Here is a 19533-nt window from a genome sequence, read left to right on the forward strand (position 1 = left end):
GAATATGCTGGTCGTGACTGATGCAGTATCCTTGGACGGCTTGTGGTATTCGACTCGATGACTCGACGACGCGATGACTCGATGACGCGATCAAGTTGGAATTTTTTTAAAGAATATCACTGCTTGGACTCTAATTTATACATAGAATCATAAGTGGAGGAAAATAAAAAAGAACCGATCATTACCAACCCCTTTCCAGCTGTTTTCACCGTATCTAATCCGACCATTTTTCGTTCCCCACAAGTTCGCATTTTTGATAAAACCATGCGCCATGTTGCTGTGCAAGCCACTGGTATCTTACCGTGAATACAGCTAAATATAGCTGGTTCAGATCAACCTCTTACCCAGGTTCTTTACAAGCAGAAATTCCAATCTTAAAATGACACGCGAGTTCCTGGAGACAAGGTTGGCTCTGGATATCCGTTCAGCACGGCAGAAGTGGAAATGTCCAAACCGGCAAAACCAAATGAGAAAACACAACACCACATGACATCTGACATTGGCCACTAGAAGCTCGTGTGTCAATTAAATCTCCGGTCATTTTGCATGCTATGAAACTTCCTCGAGTCCTTTTAATAATATGTAAAGAGCGAGCACACAACTGTTTGACATGGGGGAGCCCCCCACACCCTCGTCCTTCTGACACATATTTAGCCAGTACATAGGGGGATGAGTCCCCTATGCCCCCTCCCCGTTCTCTGAAAGTGACAGGTTTTAGTCAGTACATTGGGGGGAAGGCCCACCCCCCCCCCCCCCCCCCCCCCATTGGACTCTAAAAATAGAATTCCTTGGAGACTCTGAACAATAAGGCCCCATAAAGAAATAGTCCCCGCCCCGGTAGCTGTCTCATATCTGCGGACAGAAGCAGCTCTTTGTGGTGAAATAATAATTGAATTTTCCTCCTGCTAGCCTAGATATTTGTGTATGTTTCTTCACCAGTTAGTTAATAACGAATTTTTGTAGCTGATATATTCTTAATTGTTTTAACGCGTTTTTTTGTATTCGTTTGGCGCCAAAATCAAGAATGGCAACACTAGAGGCGCTGATGTCGTTCAGGAACGGTAGATGCCAAATCGGATAGCCAGGCGGTACGGTAACTCCTGCACTCTGACCACGTGACCTACATCATTACTTCACAGTTCCGGCCCTGGGTCGAGTTTGGCAGTTACTAGAAATCACGTGACTGGATCTGGATTTAGTAACTCACACAACGTAGTGAGTGTAATGGTTACGTATACACTGTAAGTAAAGTGTAAACAAAATTCATATATCCATCATGGCCATCGAATCTGAAAAAATTTGTGCAGACCAATGACAATTCTGGTTCCGGTGCAGTTTGTCGCATTCCATATGGGCCGCGCGTTGGCCGATCCTGCATTCACGACGCACCGCACCCACAGTTACCACGTCGGACGTGATTCCCATTGTTTCCTTCCTCGTGACGCAATTATTTCATGTCGTCATGAGCCATTGACCATTCACGCAAGTAGATTTATTCATACCGGCGCCACTAAAGTGCGGGTGTGGGATAATATGTAAAGAGCAATCTCTAGTGAACTCACACAACTGTCCTTCTGACATATATAGCCAGTACATTGGGGGATGAGTCCCCCAAACCCCTTCCCCCGTTCTCTGAAAGTGACAGGTTTTAGTCAGTACATTGCCGGGAAGCCCCCCCCCCCCCCATTGGACTCTAAAAATAGAATTCCTTGAAGACGCTAAACAATAAGGCCCCATAAAGAAATAGTCCCCGCCCCGGTAGCTGTCTCATATCTGCTGAAAGAAGCAGCTCTTTGTGGTGAAATAATAATTGAATGCATGTCATGACACCCAGGAGCTTTTTCTCATTTCTGAAACAGTTGCATGGTTGGAATGAATTTCAAAATCAGTCCGTCAAATCTCTATGCAATGAAAATTGAAATGTCACAACTACTGTCTCCACCGACGTTGTCCTGTATGTCCTAGCAGACGATTTTTAAATAAATAATGTGATTGATATACTTGTAGATTGGAATGAATTATTTCTTCAATGATATGAAAGTTGAAAACCCTCCGACATATCTGAGTACAAAAATGCAGAGGCAAGACACATCATGCATGTCATGACACCCAGGAGCTTTTTCTCATTTCTGAAAGTTGCATCGTTGGAATGAATTTCCAAATCAGTCCGTCAAATCTCTATCCAAATGGAACTTTAAGACCACTCTATATTTGTGCAGTAGTGTTAAAACTGACTTGTTGAAGTAAAGTACGTAAATCGAGAAGAAGAGGACGTTTACTTCGTCTGCAATGAAATGTCACAACTGTCTCCGCCGACGTTGTTGTCCTGTATGTTCCAGCAGACGATTTTTAGATACACTTCAAGACAGTGGCGATGGTGTGAATAAATCTACTTGCGTGATTGGTCAATGGCTCATGACGTCATGAAATAATTGCGTCAACAACGGGAATCATGGTAACTGTGGTTGCGGTGCGTCGTGAAAGCAGGATCGGCAAGCGCGGCCCGTATGGAATGCAACAAACTGTACCGGAACCGGAACTGTCATGGGTCTGCACTTTTTTTTCAGATTCGATGGACATGATGGATATATGAATTTTGTTTACACTTTATATACATACGTAACCATTACACTCACTACGTTGTGTGAGTTATTATCGCCAAATTGTCAAATTAAGACACCTGAACATGAAACGCATTTAAAACAATTACGAATATATAAGCTACAAAAATTCGTTATTAAATAACTGGTGAAGAAACATACACAAATATCTAGGCTAGCAGGTGGTAAATTCAATTATAATTTCACCACAAAGAGCTGCTTCTGTCAGCAGATATGAGACAGCTACCGGGGCGGGGACTATTTCTTTATGGGGCCTTATTGTTCAGCGTCTCCAAGGAATTCTATCTTTAGAGAGTCTAATGGGGGGGGGGGGGTCGGGGGGGGGCTTCCCCCCAATGTACTGACTAAAACCTGTCACTTTCAGAGAGAGAACGGGGGAGGGGGTTTGGGGGACTCATCCCCCAAATATGTCGGAAGGACGGGGGTGGGGGGGGGGGGGGGGTCCCCCATGTCAAACAGTTGTGTGAGTTCACTAGAGCTTGCTCTTTACATATTAGTGGTAAAACTGACTTTTTTGAAGTAAATTACGTAAATCGAGAAGAAGAGGACGTTTGCTTTGTCTGCAATGAAATGTCACAACTGTCTCCGCCGACGTTGTCCTGAATGTCCTAGCAGACGATTTTTAAATACATGATGTCCCACATCCGCACTTCAGTGGCGCCGGTGTGAATAAATGTACTTGCGTGAATGGTCAATGGCTCATGACGTCATGAAATAATTGCGTCACGAGGAAGGAAACAATGGGAATCACGTCCGACGTGGTAACTGTGGGTGCGGTGCGTCGTGAATGCAGGATCGGCCAACGCGCGGCCCATATGGAAGGCGACAAACTGTACCGGAACCAGAATTGTCATGGGCCTGCACATTATTTTTCAGATTCGATGGACATGATGGGTATATGAATTTTGTTTACACTTTATATACAGTGTATTTGTAACGTTGTGTGAGTGATCAAAATCAACCGCGGGGACCAATCTTCAGTGGCCATGGCTGGGTGGGGGGGGGGGGGGGGCACATCCTTCCACATACCGTAGCTGGGTATGGGAAGGCCGAGCTAAAACCTCATTGGAGCGGTAGCCCGGAGACCAGGATCATGGGATTCCGTATTTTAGCAAAATCCATAGCAACGATCGCGTCATCGAGCCATCGCGTCGTCGAGTCATCGAGTCGAATACCACAAGCCTCCTTGGACTTGTCCACAGCATCGTTCAATCATTGCTCTCTGAGCTGGCTTGATTCTGTACTTACCCAAATACTGAGACCAAATACCTGTTTAATGTGCTTTAAGAGAGACTGGCGCCATGCCTAGTCTCTCTTAAAGCACAGTCAACAGACACCAACCCCCTCAGACTCAGAAACCACAAACGCCCAACCCTTCCTGCTACCTTAATACTTCTGGATTGCTACATTGCTACAATGTGTATATATCAGGAACTGAAGAGCAAAGGGCAGAATTGTAATTAGAATTCAGTGCGGCAGAAATGAGCTACACAGTAGAATACATACTAATACTTTTTCTTGCACTCTCATGTGACATTCCACGCAGCGGTGGTCATTGCATACGAAGCACGTATTCGAAGGAATCAAAAACACATGATGGAACATTGAAATGTCAAAACTGCTAATGATGCCGGTAAGCAAGGTTGTTTCATCCTACAGGTAGCTTCTGTTTTAGTGTAAATGAAACCGTCGTCTAAAATGTCTAATTCAATAAATTTGTTGTGAAATTGAATATAATTATGTACGGTAAACATTCTCCAACTCAATTTTCATGAGACCACCTCAACAGCTTGCACAAGTGCAACTACATCAAATGCCATAGAATGTCTATGTTATCACCTAAAGAGCAATCCAGATATGGCATTTACCCCCTTCCGATTGTTAGTATCGTCAAGACATAAGAGCAATAATTAACTGCTGTGGTAAAACAACCCTACCATGCAACCTCCTATCCCTCCCTAACAATTTTAGAACTACGATTTACAGTTATTGGTGTCCATCAACAATCGATTTCGACCAGTATCATTTGTCCATCAACAACCCCTTAATCGACGTTTTTTCCCTCCTTCTCCAACTCTAAAGCATTATAAACCGTACTAAACTGACAATTTTAGAAGAGACACTGAAGAGATACCAAAACTGTTATTTCATAATTGTCGCTGACAGCTTTTCATCTCGTGTCGCTGTACATGTGCAGCAAAATATATCCATTGAAAACATAAGAGTTAACAAAAGCCATAGACTAATTGCCGGACGGGAAACAACAATCAAACCAGGATATAGCGTCAAAGAATTTCTCTGCAACCCTTAGATTGCGATACATATTGCACATGAAACAATATCAGGCAGGTATATCACAACCCAAACGACGAAGCACGAAACGAATAACGAAGTTGGGTGGTGTGATCAAGACTTAGTTATGTGCTGATTTATGACTGCAACACTCATAAAATCATCTTTTATCCTTTTTTGTAGGAGAAATCGGGAAATTAAAAAAAAATCGTCGACAAAGACACATTAACAAACTTCGTCGATCTTAGCTCCTAGTAGGTGTTGCGGATCTGCCTATCATTGGTACTTGAATACTTTTCATGGTAGTACACTATACATCTATGTTAGAACATTTTCGAGTCTTACTCTAAAGGTTTCTAAAAATGATCGACATGTCAGTTAAATAAGTATGCTTTATTTAGTACGGAGGAAGCAAGTTGGACAGTGCACGAATATATGACTATGACCATCCTAGATACAATGATGACAAGAACATTGAAGATCTTCTAATTGGAAAAAAAGTGTATATTGTAGGAACGATAAAAGTAAGGTAAACAACAAGTCAAGCATCAGTAAATCACAGCTGTGTGCGGTAAACTCCTGCATCATTTAGCAACCCGGTCGTAAAGATAATTTAGGGGTGTTTTTTTAGAAAGATTAACCATATGCCAGTCTAGCACAATGAGGCGGCAGCGCAAACCAATTTTGGAAACGCTTCCCTGGATGAATAATTTACTGTCGATATTTGTAGGTACGGCCGTATTGCCAACTTACACAACATAGTGGCTTAAAGGTCACCTGCAACACTTTTTAACTTAGGGGATCGGATAACAAAAACAGCGGTGAAAACTTCATAAATATCGAACTACCCGTCTTCAAGTTATGGCAGGTAGAAAATTCAAACATTCCAGGTGGTGCAGGAAGAACAAACTGATGATGTACATTGTGTTGTACTGAACAAAGTGTTTTTTTATAGTTTCATGCTTATATTTTAAAATTGGATATTAACATGTTTACTAAAAGCTCATACCTGTGACAAGGTAATTAAAATATAGGCATGAAACTATCAAAACTTTATTTCAGTACAGCACATTTTAATAAAAGCGTTTCACCTTTAAGCTGCTGATAGGATATCTACGTGTATATCCGAACTTCAGGGTGTCACCCAAAATATAAGTCACAACGTTCAATGTTCAACCTGGTACAAAATTTTGAAATTCTATCCTAAAACATTTGCCGATCATTGCGCTGATTTAAAGTCCTCAAAAGAGAATAACCTTGAACTCGGTCGGTGTCATTACTCACCGCACCAAGGGCCCTTTGAATAGTATCATATCGGAATCCAATATAAAAGAAAGAAAATATGTATGTAGGATAAGGTGACCGGGACAACTAATTATTTACTTACAATATGCTTTTTAAAGTTTTGATAGTATTGGGTCTCTGTAGATCATGCCTTATTACGTCACCATGCAAAATGACAGAACTACACTCCATTCAGGTAGAACATTATAACTATAACACGCCCGGGATGCCGTGGAATACCATTGCAGTTATACTACGCGTCTTACTTGCGTTGAGAAATTCTAGATACTATCCACAAGGTATTCATCAGCCCCACTATGTAAACAAGGCAGGTTAAGGGTAATATATTAAAGAGAGATGTTGGAGATTTTGTTGCCTATCCTACAATAAATATATGTCTCTAAACGTGTTTGTTTTATCTGTTCAAAAAATACACATGTACTTTTAACCCGGAGGACGCAGTGTCGGAAAGCAAAAACTAAATAATGCACTTGTAAACTGTGAAATTTTCGTGGGTGTTTATTTTCGCAGATTTTTTTTTCAGTTTACAGTTTCAGTTAATTTGTAGGCCAATCATTACCATGGCAATGACCAGACATGATTCGTAATATCTACATATCATGTCTGCTGAGGATTCTTGATGTATAACTCGTCTGCAAGGGTGACTATGTTTATTAACCTAGTCATTACATGTAATTGATATACCTGGACCTAAAGTAAATACTACTTTCAAAAGTAATCGAATAGGCGTACTTTTTAGAGTATTGCGTGGGGAAGGGGGGGGGGGGTCGCGTATTGGTTATATAAAGTAACTGCACATGAACAGAAAACGACCAAAAAAAACAGGTCTGCGAGGTTCTGTTTTCGTGGACTTGTTCCACGTCCTACCTATATACTTTTTACAGTCTATATTACCGGCATACGAGGTTGTTTCTGGGAATCCCCATTCTTCAGTCAGAACAGATCGGTTTGTTTGGTCATCGATTTTTTTTCACGATTTTCATGTAAGTAGAGAAGGTTTGTATGATCAAGGGATACTAAAATATGCGGCAGAAGTCAGGGGAAGTAATGTACATTTAGGCCATGGGAAGCAGTTGATGAAGGGGTGATAGCCTGAATGGAAATTGTCCATGGGTAAAAGTCATAGGGGACAGTGGAACGAATGCGGGCGGGGGGGGGGGGGATTGCCCTAGACCTGTTTCTTCTCAATGAGTCACTATACCGTACCTTGCACGTGACAAAAACCTCTAGGCCTAAGCCCTAATATTAGCCTAGACTGTAACCAAGCCCCTCACGTCATTCATGCAATACATGTACCTACGCTCCTATAACGAGCACTTCGAGGCGAGCACAGAGTCTGGTTTTGAGCGATACCAACCTAGGCCTATTTATTAACTAAACCTAGAACAATAAGTTCAGGGAGAAAAGAAAATTGAAGAAATTCCTGGCCGCCCACCTTCAAAGGGTTTTTGTATGATCAACACCAGCGAATTCGTCCTTCCATCTCGTGTGAAGACCTTGAACCAATCGGGTATTTCCCCAAACGGGATTCCCCGCAGTATAACCCCCCAACTGATACAGATACATGATGGGAACCAGGTTGTATCGGTTACAGACCAGTTTCCGTTGATTCCGTTGATCCGTCGATTCCGTTAAATCGACATGGCTCGGTGGTGCCTATAAAATCCTAGACAATTAAGGCTGGTTGTACATCAGATATTACTTGAACAGACATATGTGTAACCCCGTACGAGAGTGATGAGAAAAAAAAAGCGACCTACCTAAAGAATATCCAATTACAACCGTGCAGTGTGCACACCACTAATAATCCCAAATAACAAAGCACTGCTTACTACCGAAGATGCGAGAAACATGCAGCTCTGATCCAGACCCAAGAATGAGAAGTTCCACAGAGCGACGCCACATGGCGTAGTACGATTGCCAACTCATTGAGATGATGAGGAGGATATTGTTTGTAAACAATGACTGTTGAGATATCTTGACACGCTTGTAGGTTATGAAAACATTTCAAACTGTTGCACTTGAGCTTGTCAAAACAAGTGTTTTTCGTAGCGCAATCCATATCGCGCAGCTCTTGACGCGTTAATACGTTTATTAAAGCTTTCTTTATTCCGATAAACAGTCTTTATCGTTTCGAGTAACACAGCCGTCAATGTAAACACTAACACCCCTCCCCTCACGCACAGACACGCACACACTCGCACGTTTATTTTCTATCCGCCGCCTTTCTGTCGACTAGAAAAAATGGTATTGTCGAATATACCTAGTCGGCTTTTTCATCATTTTCAATACAGTCCAGGTCACAAATGTTGGTGTTGGTGCGTTGGACATTATTTTCATTGCTATGTCTGTAACGCGAAAGCAATGAGTGGTTGGTATATGACCACTTGGCCTGTCATGTACATGTATGTTGGTTTGCCTCATCAGCTGGCGCAAAAGCAAAATACGTAGATTTTAAAGGTATGTATTTTTCGCAATTACTTTGCACATATATCTAGTGAAAGCTACAACCGATTTTTCGAGCTAAGGAAACAACACGTATCACCAGAATGCCATTTTTCATCGCGAAATCAACTAATCTCTATTCTTGTGAGGGCAGGCAGGGTTCACCCTAGATCATCCCAGCAAACGTGGTGAACATCATAAGATCACTGTCATAACTGTCATTTCAGTGCAGCGTCAATGTTGAGAAAGTTAAATCTCGGAGATACATATTAAAATCAAGCAGGCGATACCGTAATCTCTTTCTTAAAATCTGAACTCTTTCTGGGAGAGTGGCGTTATATTTTGAAGCGATAATTTTGTAATTTTCATTGTTCGCAAGCACGTCGACATTTCACATATACGATCGAGAGAAAATCGACCCGCGTACAATTTCGATAGGCCAACGCAAGAGCTAGAGCAAGATTTTTGGTCCACGCTATTTACCGACGATTTGTCAACATGATTCTCTAAACTGTTCGACAGGAATTGATCGGTAGAACAATTTGGAACTCCAAAGGGATCGACGTCATTCGACGCCGATCTGCGTCTATCATTGATGGGGGGGGGGGGGGGGGGTGCAGTGTTCACAATGACCGTTGCGGATGCATTGAGTCGCCATCTGAGACATCTGTACTTAGATCCACGAACTACGCAGCATATCTGGCATGAGCGATAACGATCCAATGCCGGTGTGGCGGGGATAGTAGTCCTAGGGCTGATAGTCCGTGTAACAAAAGCCCGCATTGCTAAATGCTTTGGTTAGGGTTAGCGGTACAATAGATCATGCTGCTTAATTGGTCAAATACAATGATACCGGACTATGACTCCAGGGGGACTATATCCGCTGTCACACCGGTGTTGAGGTTTGTAATGTCCTAGGATAGAATGTCCGGGAAACAAATAAATCTCTAAAGTATCAACTATCATGGCCTCTGGAACCATAACCTTTATTCCGTTCAAATGAACCGTACACTTTTTCCTGGGGAGCATTTTCTACTCCTACACCGGTAAGGCTCATCAAATGCCTTATGAAATGGATCAAAGGTTTCTTTGGTAAAAAAAACCCTGCATTTTGCTGGATGTAGAATGAAAAATGCATCCTACATGTATCTCGCGCTTTTAATCTGAGGTTCAGAATGTATTTGATCTCTATAGAACCAAAACCGAACCATATCCTAATTCTGACCGGCGGGTAGAAATTGCTCTAGTTGGGTCCTTCTAATAATGGTTTGCACTATCACATGAAAACGTACATAACAAAGAAACATTAGTAAAAGTGTACATTTCTTGTTACATTGATGGATTCTTACAAGCGTGAGGATTATGCTATGTCTCAAATTATGTTTTTTAACATTCCAACAGGTGCAGGAATCCTCGGTACAGCTGCTGACAAGCCATTTAACCGATAACACATTGTACACTGATGATTTATGTCAAGTTCTATTTGCAAACTCAAGAACCTGATTTGTTCAAGGTCGATTTGAAAGCCAGAAGGATGACTTTCCGAACTTTCCGGAGCTCCACTATAAAATCACCCTTGCTAGCATGTCAGAATAATTATGGTAATTTTCCCAACCCCTGGAATACTACCTTTGTTCGGGTTACTTCGAGTGAGTGCCGAATGATATGGACGCCAAGTTCAGGATGGCCTTGGACAAACTGACCATGAGTCAGTTCGTTACTTTACCTGCTAATTTGAGATGAGAAGGAAACCCGCTAAATTCCTGCAAAATTGGTTGCAGCTTTGTTGGAAAACAAACTACTGGTTGGTTATGTTGCTTTGAGTATTTCAGGAGCAGGATATCATCTCTCATCAACTTCTCATTTCTTTAATTAAGGTGCCGGAAGAGCGGCAATACAATTCACCTCCGTCACAGGGCACAGATGATTGACACATGACCTCCTTTCATCATCCTGTGTAGCTGTGGCGAAATAGTAGTTTTGATGGGACCCCTCGCCCATACGGATCTTTTGCAGGGAAATTCACATTTTTGGTTATTGGGATACGACCACTTTAAGAAGCTCCGTTGTGAAATGTGCACGATTATTGATTTCTCTCGGTGGTGCGTATATGTTGAAGCAAGGCGATTATTCGTGGGTTACCCTATATCTGTCTTATCAGTCAACATGCTACATGGTGTTCGAGGTAAAAGTAGACGAGGCCGAACATGTTTGACATAGTTTTGGGATCAAGCGATAAACGTATATTTTCCTTTGCGTGCTAGTGGGCGTATGCTTGACTCAACACCGGATTAAATCATTCGCGTAAAGAAGTTGATTACACCTCACTTACGAAGTATGTAGCCGTACCAAACTATCTGATCAGGTTTGATACTTTTATCCCTGAGCTAAAAGCGTCAAGCCCGATTATTGACTGATATACGCGCTCATTAAATATTTACAAAACGATTTACTGGACCTCAGATCGTACAATAGAAAATTGACCTTGGCTTGGCTTGGCTTTGTTTTTAATTCTGTCCATGATTACACTAACGAAGAGTTTAAGTTTCTGATATGCGGAATGTATTTGATGGGTCATGTGACCGATACCGTTTTGTCCCAAAGCGTGTTTTAGAAAAGAACAGAAACGACTTTGTAGCCTTTAATTCGTGTATATGTATCGTCTTTGGTCTTATCAAGCGTCTGACTGAAACCGGCGACTGAATTGTCCAATACCCATCCAGCTTATCAATAATTATGTCTAATAAGTCTTCGCATTGTCCGTCAGTTTGAGTAGTTTGATCATGAACAGACAACGATTGAATTTTAAAATTACTTAAACAAGAAAGATTAATCACCGGTGGAAGATATCTGCGAGCAATTACACAATGAGAAATTACCGTGCCTGGACCGGGTTAGTGGCGTTTATACTAATTATGATATGGTCTCCAGTTTAACGCGGTATTTATAAGGGCTAACTTAACTCTCAACACGAGAGAAGGGCCATATCAGACCCGGCTTTACGGAAAATCTAGACCGGGGTACGATATTAAGTGTTCCCGTTTCTGAGTGTCTCCCATCATTGTTTGGAATGCTGAAGTAAATATTGAAACGTTTACCTCGATATGGAACAGTCATGGCTTTTATGGAAACACTCGAATATTGGCAGGTCGACCCATGTGTTCCACCGGCGTTTTGCATTGCTGGACAGAAAAACTTTATAAACATTAATTAGCCAGCGACAAATGTCGTTGTGTCATTTGTTTGCATTCTCCTCCTACCAACTTATGATAGTGCAGTGCATTCTCCGCAAACAATAGTGGTATATCTACGATTGGTATTAGTGGCTTATAACGTACATATCCCACGATCCAAATCAGGCTGCCCCACCTTTCAGCTAGGGGTGGAACTAAACAGACATTGCGCTACAGTGGGATAATGATGAACTATAGCAACGAAGTATCTTTTAAGTTATGCGTGACGTCAGAGTGACATCATTTTGTAAACAAAGGTATCCATCTATTCGCAAAACCAGCCCGTATGAATGTTTTAGATTTGCATTAGGTTTGTAGTAATCATATAGTTTCATGACTCTTCAATTATTCTGATAAATCTTCACGCAAGTTTTCGACAGTTTTAAAGTTGTCAATATTTGCGGCAACCCATTTTACTGGAGAACTATATCAGCTCATCCTCGTTTCTCGTGCTACTTTTTTAGCCACTGCCTCTGCCGCTACTAAAACAGCAGCACAGGCACGTGAAACTCCCCCCCCCCCCCCCGTTCGGTTGCCCCCTTGACTGACAAACAAACCCCGACTACACCGACAGCAAATCTAAAAACGATATCATTTTACATTTGGGGGGGGGGGGGGGTGGAGGTAGTTAGTCGAGGGGGCCTGAGCTGAATTGAAGGGGTAGGGGGCAATTGAGCTATTATATAATTTCTCGCGCCTGTGCGCAGTAGTTTCGAGATCTCGCGGGATACAGAACGTGCGACATTCGATTTATCGGATGGTGTTCATGGTGTTGTAGTGTTTCAGTTTTGCTCAATTCCATTGCTATTTACGGTTTGAAGTACCGGTAGGCTATGAAACGTAGACCATGTCATAGTTAGGACCGCATCAAATATCCTGACCATGGAATTTGGTGGTAAGTATAGCCAGATGGTCGCCAAGGTGTTGTTTTTTTGTCACCTAGGCTAATTGTCCTAAATCGATCTGAGAAAAAAGCATGGCCGTCGCCCAGCCCCGGCCCAGGCCCAGCAGGGCACGTGCCTAGCTAGGCCTACCACCTGATAAATGAGATGCATCCCCATGCTGCTGCCGTAAATGTATGTAAATGCTCGATGCGTGGACATCTTCATCATTATTTGTCATCATTGACATACACATTCATGATTGATGTAATGGTAGGGATAGTCCCCCCCCCCCCCACCATGCCCACCCCCCAGGCCTAGCCTACCCTGTGTGGCCACGCTTGCCGGGCGGGCAGGCCGCCCCCCTGGCCCTAACCATAAATTCAAAATTTCACATTCATTGACTTAGACCGGCGTGCCTGCCATTCTGCCAAAAGAGGTAATTCATGAATTGTGGCCTCAAATATTGTGGCGTTTCAATATTTCCCAGGCCGATTACCCTGTCATCGCATTAATTATTTCCATGTGATGTCTTGTCACAAGTCACCTCATGCACAGTGATTGACCAATTCGAAAATAACATAGAACATGTATCACATGAACGTTCAGGGGCGTAGCCTGATATCGCAGTGGGGGGGGGGGTTCTTTGCCTATTTCTTGAGCAACGAAGGCGCTAAGCCCGTGAACATGAGACCGAAATCTGGCAGGTCAGCACTCCCAGTTACGAAGGACTGTATAAGGTCACTCAGGCCTCTCAATTACATGATTCCTACACCGTACAGGATGTCCCCAAATTAGGTCTTTTTTTTCTTTTTTTTTTAAATATGACCCCCTGAAGCGTTTTTTGACCCCTAACATAACCAAATCTCATCCAAATGGCCTCATTTTAAAGTTTTCCCCTAAAATTATGATTTTTCAGGTGTATGTGGTGATATCAGTCACTAACTTTGATTTATGACATCGCTGTTCAGGCAAATTGGCGTGATGAAATGTCCCCAAATTAAGCCAAAAAGCAAAAAAACATGTCCCCCAAAATAGGCTAAAAAAATACAGGGTGTAGAGGTCTCCACGTAATTAAAAGGCCTGTCACTCTAGCGCACAATGGCCCATTTGGATAGAATCATGGTGTTACAAAACTCAGTAGAAAAGTATTTCGTGTTTGTTAAAATCATAAATCGAGTGTTGCCTGCATGGAGGCTGTATTTTGTCTAGGCTAAGTCATAGTTTTGACTATTAGTATTTGTCACTTTATGTGTTTGTTTTTCAGCATCATCCAATGGTAATGGTGATAATCCTTCTTGCGAGAATGCAGGGCATTATGCACGAATCAAAGAGTTGGCTGCCTCCTATCGCAGGGAAAAGAGGAAAACCTATCCTAAAAAGAACTTAAAGCCATATGTGAAGGCTCCATCCAGGGACATCAATGGTGCTATAGATGGTCCATCAGTTCCCAGAAGAGAAAGAAAAGGGAAGAAAACCTCAACGACAGGTAGATTGTTTTTGGTTGACAAATGCCTTCACCTCGTCTGAGCCATCAATATTCAATTAGGCTTTATACATGGAAAAATATTGCTGCTAGACTAGTCTTACATTTGTGCAATTAACTGATAATTATATGTTCTGGACAAATGGTTTATGCCTACAAATCCAACCCTATCACTGCTATACCTCGTTAAAATTTCTCACCAATCTTTAGAATAAAACCAGAAAAATTAGTCTTTTCCACCCTTTTTAGCTCACCTCTTAGCAGAGGTGAGCTTATCCCATACCGTGGCGTCCGTCGTCCGTCGTCGTCGTCGTCGTCGTCGTCGTCCGTCGTCCGTTAGCAGGGCACGTTTCGTAACTGTTAGAGCTATTGAGTTGAAACTTGGTACACATGTACCCTTATGTAATGACACCTTGGAGACCAAGTTTCGGTCCGATTCGTTTCATGGTTTGGCCACCAGGGGGCCAAACGTTAAAAGTGAAAATATGCAATATCTCCCTTAATAGTAGTCGGGAAATTTTGAAAAAAATATGGTAGGTACTTCTAGCAAAGGTGCATCATATATCCTCCGGGTTTTTGATTTGACCTCCTTTTCAAGGTCACAGAGGTCAAATGGTGTAAATTGGCCATTAGGATGTAACGATGGCACGTTTCTAAACTGCAATGACTATTGATACCAAATTTGGTACACATTTACCCCTTTGTCAGGTGATCTCAGGGACCGAAGTTTGGTCCAATATGATTCACCACTTGACCACCAGGTGGCAAAATCCAAAAACCTTAAAAATGTGATTATTCCTTAACTTCTTGCCCGATTGCCACCAATTTGATATCATGGGTACATCTAACCACCATACAGTATATGTCACACAGGTTTTTAATTTGACCTTCTTGTCAAGGTCACAGAGGTCAAATGGCGTAAATTCGCCGTCAGGCCGTAACTATGGCACGTTTCTTAACTGCAATGACTATTGATCACAAATTAAGTACACATGTACCCCTTGGCCAGGTGATCGCAGGTACTGAAGTTTGGTGCGATCTGATTTGCCGTTTGGCCTCCAGGGAGGAGGCCAAATCCTAAATTCTTCAAAATGCCATTATTTCTAGTAATGACTTGCCCGATTGGCACCAATTTTATATCATAGGTACATCTAATTCTAACAACCATTCAATGTGTCACCCGGGTCTTCTTTGATTTGACCTACTTTTCAAGGTCACATAGGTCGAATGTACTGTAAATTGGCCATTTTGGGGAAATTGTAATTGCTTGGACCTACATCAAACCTAACACTACATGACACAATACCATGCTCTTTATCCATCTTTCCTCCACATGAGGTGAGCACAATGGCCCTGGCCATTTCATTATGTAAGAAATTCCATGGAAGAAATTGCATCTTTTCTGGTGTAATCTGCATTTGGCCTTAATTTCAAAATTGCTTGTTTTTCCAGAGAAACTAAAGGACTTTCCTGAGGAATTGCTACCAAGTAATCATGAAGTAGAAATCGATGCACCTTTCGATTTTCAAGTGTTCCAGCAAGGTTTGTGATTTGTCTTTTAACTTTAAGGTCTTTTTATTCATCAGCTAGTTGGCTCTATTCCAAGACACAAATCAAGTTGTGTATTTTATAAGGAGTAAGTTTCCGATTTGACCTACCATACTTTTTACGGCTGCAGAGGTCAAACGACGTTAACTGATTCATCTAAATTTTGAATTTTGTGTTGATCACAAGTCAGGTTATAGTTTGCAAATGATTTATTCTTTTTTAAAGGTTAATTGGGCAACACTGGCTGCTGATTAAGGCAAATAATGGTATTTTCGAATCAACACTTAGGAACTTTTTTTTTCTTTCTCGGTAGTATTTATCAATGCACTTTTAATTTACAGTGAGAGTTGAACTTATGGAGCTTCTGAATGGGATTCGGGCTTCCAATAGTACTGAAGTGCCAGGCACTGAATCTGAATGGAAGAAAGGCATTTTGTTGCGCATGCTGACCGGAAGCAAAGACAAGAGGAGAGTTGGGAGGAGGTGCGGGAGCCAGTATTGAGGTCAATACTTAGGAAAATGGGAAAACATAGTTCATCATGTGCAATTTGTGTCTCATGTGCGTCGTCAGCTGTTATCAGGTATGATATATTTATAGGAGATAAATTTGTTTTCAAAGTGTACATGTAACAGGCACTAAAAATAACTGAAGGAACACAGCTCTTTAATCAAAACACAACTTGTTCTCTAGAATGTGATTCAGAGTCTGGAGCTGAAGATAGAAGCTGCAAGAACACCACGGTTTTCCTTGTGCCATGGTCAACCCAGTTTGTTGACCAGGTTTTCCAGCCTCTGCCCTATCTTCGGGAGTTTTTCAATTTGATTATATACACACTTTCATTCTTTTCAGATTCTTATAAAGTTCATTGGTTTAAATAACATGACATGATTTGAAAGATAGCAATTAACACGACAGTATTAAAGGGGCTTTCTTCATATTAGCAGTTTGTGCAGTTACGATGCATGTCGAGTTCACTGCTATATAGATCAGTTTAAAAGTTTATCATTTTCATTTCAGATGCTTCAAAGAGTTGGGCTTCTCTACGAAAGCGTCTTGAAAAGGAGAGAAAGCAACTTCAGCATTGTGTTACACTGTACAATTCAAAAGCAGACTGTCATGTTTCTGTGGACGAAGTCACGCAAGAGGACTATTTGTTGCCTTGGCATAATCCTGCAGGTTGGCATTCACTTCATATTCATTTACCCACAAACTTCACTTAGTACATGTAACACAAAGTCCAGGACACAAATAACTCCAAGTGGTAATGTCCTGCAGTCATTTTCGATTGTTCAGAGAAATTGATCCAGCTGTTGTTTATCAAGCAATTTGAGGTTTAAAGCCTGGGTCGGCATTTTGCTCTAGGCTTACTGGTACATTGGTCTTCAAGTGATGTAAAGTACATTCTACCTTGTACATTTAACACAGTTTGGTTGCAATGTAGCATTGGTTGCAAGTGAAATGTTAAGTTGCGCCTCAATCTTATAGTCACATTTCTGACATATCCAGCATGTATTTTTACCAGCGTTTCGTATGTACATGTAGGAGGGATGGAGCAAGAAACTTTTAGCCTGTAGTCCTAATATTTGTTTCTTCAATTCAGGGAACAAGGGAGAAACATTTGCTTTGAAGAAGAAAATAGTTGATATACATGAACACATGACCAGGTACATCGAGGAATTGCCTGTGCTCATTCAAGAGATGGTATCAACTGCTCTTTTCTTCAAGAAAAAAATCAACACCTTGGAAGACGGAATCAACACCGTGAACAATGAGGCCATCAAAAACCAAGGTAGTGGCCATGCAATTATTTTTACCCAACATTTGTGGAGGTTGATGCATACATGTACTTGTCTTGCTGTGGCACTACCTCTGAATTAATCTGGGCTGTGGATGCTGATCTGGATCTGATTGCAACTTCGTTCTTTCCCAGCTCAGGTTCAGTTTACTAATACAAATGTACTACGCCCTACTTTGAATTAATTCAAACTGAATGCCTTTCATTAATCTAACTGGACAGACATAAACTATTGGTTTGCAGATGTATGTGCATTGCCTTTGTTGATGACTTCAGAATTTTAATGTCCAGCTCTCCTTCTATTTAAGAAAACCATGGATTGGTGAAGTTGCTGCTGGAATCAAAGGAATTCTACACAGACCTTCTCCTAGAAGCAACAGATGTATTTGAATGTATAGACACTGACATAGAGATCGTGGTGGATTTTGAGGAAGGGGAGGTGCAACCTGGTGGTGAAGAATCAAATTCGGAGGAGGATGCGTCTAGCTCTGAGGAGGAGGATTGTGATGACATTGGCATTGAGTACGTGTAATTAACCCTTTGAAGCCGGATTTATTTCAGAAATCCCGATCTTTTTCGACTTGATTTGATCTAAGTTTGCCTAAAAGGGTATAGTGTCCCCAAATGTCACTCGAAGCTAACAAAGTATGCCACGAGATGCTAACGTTTTCGGAACTCTGTGGCATCTCTTAAGGCCCTTGCAGAGGTTCTCAAGAAGCATGTTTGTGAATAAGGTGACTTTTTGTAGTGAAAGTTCGAACTTCCAATGCAGTTTATTGGGAAACTACGCCACAAATCAGGTGTTGTGACGACCCTAAAATGACGTCGTATGGCAAAAAGTGTCAACTGAGGCAAAACTGTTCAGTGAGAGTTTTTTTGCTCGTCTGGCGCTCAGGAATCTGCCAACTGTTCGACGATACAGCGATGTTCCGGCCCTCGGGACGAACTTAATCATGAGGGGGGTACCTGCTGCTGGTTAATTTTTTTATCTGACCGCAGGGGGCTAGGCTGATGTCCTGCAACTCCCAAAACGACTTAGAATTATTGCCGGACCACTAGGGACCTTGGAAAATGCCTTTTGTGTAATCTGATATATTGTGAATCCACCAATTATGTATAAGCAGATTTGTATTACTGGCTGAATGTGAATTTCAGCAGCAATTAAATGATTCTTGCATCAAAATACATGCACTTGTTTTCATTGTTGCTCACCTTGGGTGAACACAGCTGATACTATCAGGCTGCCTACATGTATAAAGAACCATTAATTTTTGCCGGAAATGAGCAGACAGGTGTCAAAGATGTGTATGGTCAAGTAGCATCTGCCTCATCTTGACTGAGAAAGGTTGTGTATTCAAGTTGCCCTTGTCCTTGTGCCATCCCCTGAAGGCCACGCTTTGAAGTGACTGACCATTGTATTGTCCTGCATGTACACGTATACATGTAGCGGGCTGTTGGATTACTGAGAAAAATCAAACTACTCTGAATGACATCTTCAAAGACTGTGGTTCAGTATGCGGTAGGTGTATTCTGGTTGGATGTGACATTGTCTCAAGTAAGCCATCATTCTGAATTACATACCATATGCAGCTGCAGTATTTTGGTTGGAAGTGACATTATATCATACGTAGGTAAACCCAACTCTTCTGAATGACATTATCAGAGTCATTATTTCCATACGATCAGGCGTATTCAGGTTGGATGTGACATTGTGTCAAAAGTAATCCGACCATTCTGGATGACGTCTTCAGAGACCGTATTTCCATTCGATCAGGCGTATTCAGGTTGAATGTGACATTGTGTCGAAAGTAAACCGACCATTCTGGATGATGTCTTCAGAGACGGTATTTCCATACGATCAGGCGTATTCAGGTTGGATGTGACATTGTGTCGAAAGTAATCCGACCATTCTGGATGACGTCTTCA

The 19533-nt window shown here is 41.8% G+C and overlaps 2 protein-coding genes and 1 long non-coding RNA gene across 11 annotated transcripts in view; 2 read left to right on the forward strand and 1 right to left on the reverse strand.

Moving 5' to 3' along the window:
• LOC135493600 (glycine receptor subunit alpha-2-like) overlaps positions 1-19533 on the reverse strand; it is a 387954-nt gene that overhangs the window by 244359 nt on the left and 124062 nt on the right. The window contains exon 1 of one of the 9 annotated variants that reach the window (XM_064781064.1): positions 7979-8121. The exons of the other annotated variants lie outside the window; for them this stretch is intronic. The gene's annotated coding sequence lies outside the window, so the exon portion shown is untranslated. Of the gene's footprint in view, positions 1-7978; positions 8122-19533 lie in introns of those variants that run through there. 9 annotated transcript variants of the gene reach the window in all.
• On the forward strand, positions 12665-15996 carry LOC135493954 (uncharacterized). The gene is made up of 3 exons (XM_064781641.1): positions 12665-12791; positions 14045-14266; positions 15716-15996. The coding sequence occupies exons 1-3, from the start codon at positions 12779-12781 to the stop codon at positions 15811-15813; spliced, it is 333 nt and encodes a 110-aa protein (XP_064637711.1). The 5' UTR covers positions 12665-12778; the 3' UTR covers positions 15814-15996.
• Positions 16170-18781, forward strand: LOC135493789 (uncharacterized). The gene is made up of 4 exons (XR_010448294.1): positions 16170-16392; positions 16830-16988; positions 17413-17601; positions 17916-18781. It is a non-coding gene; the product is annotated as an uncharacterized LOC135493789 (long non-coding RNA).

The sequence above is a fragment of the Lineus longissimus genome, chromosome 9 (genome assembly GCF_910592395.1).
Source record: "Lineus longissimus chromosome 9, tnLinLong1.2, whole genome shotgun sequence".
Taxonomy (NCBI): domain Eukaryota; kingdom Metazoa; phylum Nemertea; class Pilidiophora; order Heteronemertea; family Lineidae; genus Lineus; species Lineus longissimus.